At 35.5% G+C, this 8,363-nt stretch overlaps 1 protein-coding gene across 2 annotated transcripts; it reads left to right on the forward strand.

The window, feature by feature from the left end:
* Nucleotides 1-5,234, forward strand: LOC132173909 (phosphoglycerate kinase 3, cytosolic). 2 transcript variants are annotated; one of them, XM_059585582.2, is made up of 7 exons: nucleotides 1-174; nucleotides 280-482; nucleotides 2,400-2,477; nucleotides 2,636-2,896; nucleotides 3,386-3,703; nucleotides 3,930-4,088; nucleotides 4,685-5,234. In XM_059585582.2, the coding sequence occupies exons 1-7, from the start codon at nucleotides 69-71 to the stop codon at nucleotides 4,877-4,879; spliced, it is 1,320 nt and encodes a 439-aa protein (XP_059441565.1). In that variant the 5' UTR covers nucleotides 1-68; the 3' UTR covers nucleotides 4,880-5,234. The 2 variants fall into 2 exon arrangements, with proteins under 2 accessions (XP_059441565.1, XP_059441566.1); XM_059585583.2 differs by having other exon boundaries at nucleotides 85-174; nucleotides 275-482.
* The last annotated feature ends 3,129 nt before the right edge of the window (nucleotides 5,235-8,363 follow it).

Consider the following 8,363-nt stretch of genomic DNA (forward strand, 5'->3'; position numbering starts at 1 on the left):
CGCCCGAACACCGTTTAGTCTCGGCCCCCACCCCGTATTACCCGGGCCAAGAATTCCCCGGATGGCATATGCTTGCTGATCACGCTCATAATCCCCATATATTCTTCTCGAGCCTCCTGTCTTTACTTGATCTTTGTAACGCTCTCAAACATTTCATTTTGTCTTTTGATCTTGGTAAGTCCTAGACCCACGAATCTAAAAGGCCACCAAACTTTTTTACGAGTTTAATTCTGATCTGGGTGTTGACGGTTTTTGCTTATTGTGTGCGTTTAAGGGAAGAGACTGATATGGCGACCAAGAGGAGCGTGAGTACACTGAAGGAAGCTGATTTGAAAGGGAAGAAGGTGTTCGTGAGGGTCGATCTAAACGTGCCTTTGGATGACAACTTCAACATCACTGATGACACTAGAATCCGTGCCGCTGTGCCCACCATCAAGTACTTGCAGGGTCATGGAGCCAAAGTCATCCTCTCCAGCCACCTCGTATGCCATTCTTCCTCTCATTTTCACTCTTCTAAGTACTGGGTCTTTTTCGTTTTGGAGATTTGAGTTCTGGGTTTGTCTTAGTCTCTTTGGTTTCGCGTGGGATTTGTTTGTGTGGATTTGTGTTTTGTCAACTGCACTTCTCGTTTTCTGGCTGTAGGGATTTTTGTTTTGTCGCTTGTTTCTTTTGGATGGGTTTCATCCAGATCTATATGGATCGCATTGATTGTGATCCATTTGGGTCTCAGTTTAATCTAATATTGACTAGTCTGAAAAAATTTGTTTTGTTTTGTTTTGTTTTTTTTTTTCGTGGGCTTGTTTCTATTATATTTTTGCATTTTTGATGTAAAAGAGAAAAGTTCTTTAGATGAACCATTTGTTCGAGGGACGATTTTTATGGGTTGATATTTTTTATTTTTCATTTTCTTCTATTATTGTTTCGTACCGTGTATATCAAGGTTGATATATTTTGGTTTCTATTTCGTGTTAAAGCTATTTATGCTACTTACTGTATCTAGATCTGAAAAGTTAGCTCTTTCTTACCCTTGATTTCTGCTTGTGATGAGTAATCGGGTAATTACGACTAATGATGATTCCTATGATTGCTGTTTTATGTTCCTTCTTAAATAAGAGGGGTTATACTCGTGTTTTTTATTTTTTTATTTTTATTTTTTATAAATGTTAACTGATTATGATTTGTATTTTGACATCTCTCTTGCTTGTTTTTATTGTTGCTCTCCTGAGCCTGTGTGAGTTTACATGATTCACCTTGAAATACTGTATTTTGTTTCAAATATCATTCGAAGTCAATAATTTGTCGTACAATGATGCCATTGCTGTGATTGATTGTTCAGAAATGCTTGTTTCTGATCCCTTTCTTTATTTGGCTCTATTTTTCTGCTATATATATTTTTTTAAAAGAGAAAATTTGAGGCTTTAACTGTCATGAGTGTCGCATGAGGGCCCTTGGATTTTCTTGAAAATCGAGATGTTGGGGATGAGAGCTACTATTCTATAAGTGGTCCCTGTTTGTTGTAATGCAATCTTCATTGTTGGTCTCTATCATTGTTTTGCTATTTTCTGCTATGGCCTTATCTAGTTCTCATCTGTTTGTTGTTTTATGGGGTCATTGGTTTGTTGTTTTGGTTGAAGTTTTGACTTTTACCTTTTTCTTTACTGCCATGGCTTGGTTTTTGAAGTTCCGGTTGCTCATCTTGATGGGTTAATGATTTCATGAAATGGTCACCGGTAGTACACCAAAGTTGTAAAAATCTTCTTTCATTTCTTTTTTCATGTTGGTGGGAGTTATTAAATTAACCTTACATGATAATGTAGGATATCAGAACTATGAAAGGAAATTAATTGAGCTACTTTTAGTGTCCTGTTTACTGAAGACAAAGAGTAGGGGCAAATCTTAGCGCTTGGCACTAGCTAACTGTAGTAGAGTAAATTGAGATTGTTGATATCTTATTGTGGATCATGGCTGGTACTCAAGCAAATATCGGAAGGAGGGGACATCAATTAATTTTCTCTTGAAGATTGAGATAATTGATGCCCCTTTTGGTTATTTTCCCATTCATAAAAAAATATTAAGTTTCTTCTGTTCTAGTATTTGTTTAGCCTGCTAATGATAGTTTGCTGGAGTGAGTAGAATTGAAGTGTTGAAGTATGACAGTGAAAAATGTAGTGTTGCAAAGTATGCAGTGGGGTCTGGGAATAATCTAGGTCTGAACCTTTGTTCTCTTAGTTTCTATTATTCTTTTCCCCTTTTTTTTTTTTGGGTATCGTAAATTTTAATTATACAACTGGACTAATAAGTCATTGTGTGGATTTCTGCCTATTTTAATTTTTAATTTTTTTGTATCTTTGCAACTGGCAACTCATGAATTTGTTTGAACTTGGATTGTGGTTTTACAGGGCCGTCCAAAGGGTGTCACACCTAAGTACAGCTTGAAGCCTCTTGTTCCTAGACTGTCTGAACTTCTTGGAGCCGAGGTTTGTAACTCTTTTATATATAACTGTGTGTTGCATGTGTATGTGTTTAACTAAAATCTAAAAGCCAGTGCTTCATTTCTCACAAAGATATTTACTGCCAAGGCTTTCTTTCTCAATATTTCTTCGTTTCTCTCTTTTCTTTTTTATTTTATTTTTAGGTTAAGATGGCAAATGACTGTGTTGGTGAGGAGGTCGAGAAGTTGGTGGCTGGACTTCCAGAAGGTGGTGTTTTGCTCCTCGAGAATGTGAGGTTCCATAAGGAGGAAGAAAAGAACGACCCTGAATTTGCAAAGAAGCTAGCTTCTCTCGCAGATGTCTATGTGAATGATGCTTTTGGCACTGCCCACAGGGCCCATGCTTCCACAGAGGGAGTGGCTAAGTACTTAAAACCATCTGTTGCTGGATTCCTTATGCAGAAGGTATGTTGGTCATAACTTTCAAGGGAGTGATCAACTCGTTTATAATCTCAGCAGTTAATGGTGGGAAGCTTAACTAAGCTGAAACTTGAGTTTACTGCTGGGATTATTGGTGCACAGATTGATAAAACTTTTAATTGGCTATTAAGCTTTGTTTGGCTATCCTGGCTATTGGAATTGCCCATGTTTAAGTATGAGCCAGCCTTGTTTGAACTGAGCTTGCCCAACTTAACTGACCGGGGACATAAATGATGAAACAAACAATGAGCTAAAATTGGACCTTTTTTTTTACTTGAAGTGCACAAGTCTTGAGATAGTGGTCACTCAAATGGGCCTGCTTCATTGTTAATTGGATAATCTCATAACCACTGATGAGTAGTTGAAAATAACTGTTGTGTGAATTGCATCCTAATTGGTTATGGAAAACTTGTAGGTATTTTTTCTTTTGGTTGCATTGTTGATTTGTATCCATTACTTGTTCTGTGGTTTCAGGAACTTGACTATCTTGTTGGTGCCATAGCAAATCCCAAGAGGCCATTTGCTGCTATTGTTGGCGGTTCAAAGGTGTCATCCAAGATTGGAGTGATAGAATCCTTGTTGGAGAAGGTTAATCTTCTTTTGCTGGGCGGAGGGATGATCTTTACCTTTTACAAGGCTCTAGGTTATTCAGTTGGAACATCCCTTGTGGAGGAAGACAAGTTGGATCTTGCAAAATCGCTAATGGAGAAGGCCAAGTCAAAAGGGGTGTCTCTACTTCTTCCGACTGATGTGGTTATTGCTGACAAATTTGCTCCTGATGCTAATAGCAAGGTTAAGAGCCATTTATTTTATAAATTTTGATTCTGTCCCTTAAGGTGGAGTGTGAAATGCTTCCTAATTAGGGGAACATAATGGAGACACCAATATATTTGTTTTTTCCTTTTCATTTAGTTGACAATAACTTTTACACTGTTGCTGACACCATTTCCTATTGATTGCGAGTCTCCAAGGATTTGAATTTGCATGAGAGGTCCTAAAATCTTTTATGTATTTGCAGGTTGTTCCAGCATCTGCTATTCCAGATGGTTGGATGGGATTGGATATTGGACCTGATTCTATCAAGACATTCAGTGTAGCTCTGGATGATACCAAAACAGTAATCTGGAATGGACCTATGGGTGTGTTTGAGTTTGAGAAATTTGCAGCGGGAACTGAGGTATGGATAACATCGCATTTGCGCTGAGCTTTTATATCTATACTACAATATCATTCCTTTCTCCAACTGCATTTTTAGAAGTCTACCCAATCAACAAAGAACTCTCTTAATTGAACCATTCATGGGTTGACCAACCAAGTTTTTGGTTTTCTTCTGTTGCCATTAGTTTGGAGGTGGTCATTTGCCCCAGAGATGCAGTAAATGACCATGGGCATAAATCTTTTGAACTGGCTTATCATCAAGTTGACTTCTTTGGATGTGAGGGACTTGTTTCCAATTCGATCTTTCCTTTGTAATGATGTTCTTTTTCTACATCACCCCCCACACCCCCCTCCCCCCCCCCCCCACCCCCCTCCCCCCCCCCCCCCCCCCCCCCCCCCCCCCCAAATAAAAACCATTAGCGTTTAATGGCCTTGCAACTAACTGCCTTTGAATGTGTTTTTAAAGATCTTCTTAAATGAGAATTTCATTTTCTGTAGTAAATTGAGCACTTCAAATGTGGGAAATGGGATTGTTTTGCCAGACTAGACCTTCAGATAGACAATGTTGTTAGGTTAGGCTTCTGAGAAGTGAGGGCTATTGTTTTCTGTTTGCAGGCAATAGCGAAGAAGCTGGCTGAGCTAAGTGGCAAGGGGGTGACAACTATCATTGGAGGAGGTGACTCTGTTGCAGCCGTGGAGAAGGCTGGGCTAGCTGACAAGATGAGCCATATCTCTACTGGAGGTGGTGCCAGCTTGGAGCTTCTTGAGGGGAAATCACTCCCTGGTGTCCTTGCTCTTGACGATGCTTAAGTCATTAATCAAGTTGTGCTTATTTTCCTTGTGCACTTTTTGCTGCTGTTATAGGGTTGGTTTTCAACCAGAGTGGATCAGATCAGAATTGATCCGAGTCTTGTAGAGGCTAATAGCCTAATATAGGGTAGATTTAAATAATTGGGGCATCTTTTAGGCGTCATTAGTGATGCGTTTTGGATTGAATCCTTTTCAGAACAATGTTTTGATGATATGAATGCATGAATTTGCCCCCTAAAAACATCATCCCCCAATCCCAACTCAAGAATCAGGATTCAGGAGTTTAGAAAAACAATCAACTGGTGAATGAGATTGCATATAATGTTAAATTAAATGTCTGCATGATTATGTATGATTTCTTTTGGTCTCTTTGCAAATTAACCAAATGCCAGAAGAATGCATGTATTACAAACATTTAAGGAACATGTGGACTTTCTGATCAAGCTTTTTGCACATTCTGACCGTTGAAGAAGAAGAAAATTTACAAGGTGGCTAAGAGAGCTAGCAAATGAGATTGATGAAGACGGACCTCAAGTGAGTGGTAAACGCATTTGGAGGCAAGGCAAAGACAATTCATCTCACATTTTCATTTATTTTAACATTTTCTTATTTTGTACACCACATCAATAACTTTTTATTACTATTCAAATAAAAAAAATACTACAAAACAATTTTTTTTTTTTTTTTTTTCACATCAATCTATTTTTATTACAATATCGAACCGAAATAAAATTGTTTATCAAACGAACCGGAATCTGTTAAGATACTATTTTGGGTAGGGTTAGGTTGGAGACCTTATCCTTTCCCGGTCAAGGAGTTGGTTCCTTTAAAAGGAGGGGCAAAATTGTAATTTTAATATATATATTTTTGACAATCTTGTCCCTCCTTTTAAAGGAAGATGGATGACAAAGGGGATGAAGAATTGTATTTAAGACTAAAACGAAGGGTTCAAGTTCTTCCTATCTAGGGCAAATGGGATTTTTTTCAAAAGAGTGAGAGAAACAGAGATAGATGCACAATTCAAATACAAATCCTTGTGTTCCTAAAGGTCAAGCAGATGTACATCCAAACTTCTTCAAAGAGCATTTTCATTTAATTCTCCCTTTTCCCTCTACCTGTATTTTTTTTTTTAAAAAAAAAAAAAAAAAAGGAATCTTCGAAGAGCATTCTAATTTGTAAATAAATAAATAAATAAAATGCTATACAACAAAGGTTATGAAATAGCTTTGGCTAAAGGCCATGGTTGAATTTTTCAAAATATGGATTAATCTCCTTCTCATCATGTTAAAACACATCGCATTATAAGAATTTATATTTTGTAAGCCTAGCATTTCTCATTTTATTTACTTTTCGTGCAATAGAGCTCCCATCGAGCCATTGACAACGAGAGCAGTTTACAAACATAGGATTGATATCTATACATGTCTCCAAACAGACTCCATATCTGCTTTTGCATCCTGACTTCCATATTTGCACTCACATGAAGCTTCATTATTTCAAGAGAAATTTGCTCAATTAATTGATCAAATTGCTCCAGTGCTAGGCGTGATCTGCGCATGCAACTTCTCCATGTTCTTCCATAATGCAGGAAAATGATTAATGCTGATTGATTAGTAAACATGCACGATTTGCACATGCATGTTCTCTGGAAATGGAAGCAAATTATCAACACAATCATGCAAATCCCTGAGTCATAATAATAATAATAATAATATAGTAACACAATCCCATCTATGAAATCATATAGTTATTCAGAATCACACATTATTTTCAACAACTGATAATAATGTGATGCCTTCTAGCTATCTGCTGTTCGCGCAAACTTTTTTATTTTCTTTCAATCAATGAATAAATAATTCATTCAATTACTCATTTTTCATCAGTGATGAACATGTGGTCAAGCTCATCATTCTGTCTAAACTTTTATTTTTGTCATTGCTTAAATGCTTGGCCTTCAATTTCTGTGTTATTGTCTGTGTGAGCATATATATATATATATATATATATATATATATATATATATAATAGAAGCACTTTCTCTCTTATGGGATTGTTTGGTTAGGTTGTATCTTTATCATGACAAATTTGCAGTTTCTGAAAGGCCTTCATTTTCTGCCTTTTGTTGCTCCTTCGTCCTCGTCCTGGTTTCCACCATACATAATTCGAGGGAAAATTTCACAGAAATCTCTATAACTTTTACTCATTAATTTTGACATTACTCTCCAAAGTTTAAAAACTTTCAGTTAAGAGTATCAAACTTTCAATTTATTTCAATTATCTCATTCCTTTAGGATTTTTCGTTAAATTTTGTCAAAATTTCCAAAATACCCATGTTGTTTTTTATAAAAAGTAAAAAAATTACAAATATGTTTTTTTTTATTTTTTTTATTTTTTTTATAAAAAAAAATAAACGCTCAAATCTTTACATTTTTTTTTTTTTTAATAAAAAAATACAGGGGTATTTTGAAAATTTTGACAAGATTTAACGAAAAGTTCTAACGAAATAGGGTAATTGAAATAAATTGAAAGTTTGATACTCTTAATTAAGAGTTTTTGAACTTCGAAGTACTTTCAAAACATTTGAAAGTACAAGGAGTTTTATGAAGCTTCTCCTAAATTCAATTATAGTCTGTCAAATTGTGAAGAGTGTTGTGCTAGATAGAGCCAGGTAGAAGATGCATACATGAACCCAGGAACATTGCTTAGAGCATTCACAATGGAAGAGCTAAATGTTACTTTTATCTAAAATGACTATTCAAATCCGTAAAAAACCCCTACATTGGATTAGCCAAAAAAAAAAAAAAAAAAAATGCAAAATAGATATTTGATTGGAATAGCAAAAAAAAGAGTTAAATATAGTAACACTTTTCAAGAGAACCATTTTATTTTTTATTGTTTCTCTCACCTGTTTTCTTATTTTCCCAAATCTTTTCTCACTTTTCAAGGGGTGATTGGTTGTTTTTGTTTTTTTGTTTTTTCTTCATGGAAATGGTTTTTTGAATTAAAATTAATAAAAAATTTAAAACAAAATATTATTTTAATAGAATATATCAATATATAGATAGAAATACAGCTAATCAGATGTAGATTCATTTAAAAATTTATTAGCTAAACTAGATAAAAATGAGTTTCGATGAGTCATTTTACATAAAATTTGGCTCCTCCATTGTGCATGCTATAAGGCATATATATTAGTAAAAAAGCTTAACAAATCAGGCTGGCTAGTTGCTACCATGTGAATCTCCTTTTGCGACAATTGGAATCTTGACAGATATGAATTTGAATTGCTGCATCAGGCTTGACTCAGAAAAAAAAAAAAAAAAAACAGAGTTAACATTTTGGTTTGCACCAGAAATTGTCCTCATTATTCAAATGGTTCATTTTTTTTGGGTTAAGTTCTTTCATCCTGATGAGCTCAGCTTTAATGTGTACAATAGAATTAACTTGAAGCCATGGATTTCCAAACTTTCCGCGCATTTAAGAT

Source organism: Corylus avellana, chromosome 3 (genome assembly GCF_965113065.1).
Source record: "Corylus avellana chromosome 3, dhCorAvel1.hap1.2, whole genome shotgun sequence".
In the NCBI taxonomy this organism is placed as follows: Eukaryota; Viridiplantae; Streptophyta; class Magnoliopsida; order Fagales; family Betulaceae; genus Corylus; species Corylus avellana.

Bases quoted from the DNA above. Each gene is read 5' to 3' on its own strand.
- LOC132173909 (XM_059585582.2), top strand. From the start codon at position 69: ATGCTTGCTGATCACGCTCATAATCCCCATATATTCTTCTCGAGCCTC. The intron at 2,478-2,635 runs GTTTGTAACTCT...TTTTATTTTTAG, and splicing joins CTGAACTTCTTGGAGCCGAG to GTTAAGATGGCAAATGACTG. The intron at 2,897-3,385 runs GTATGTTGGTCA...CTGTGGTTTCAG, and splicing joins CTGGATTCCTTATGCAGAAG to GAACTTGACTATCTTGTTGG.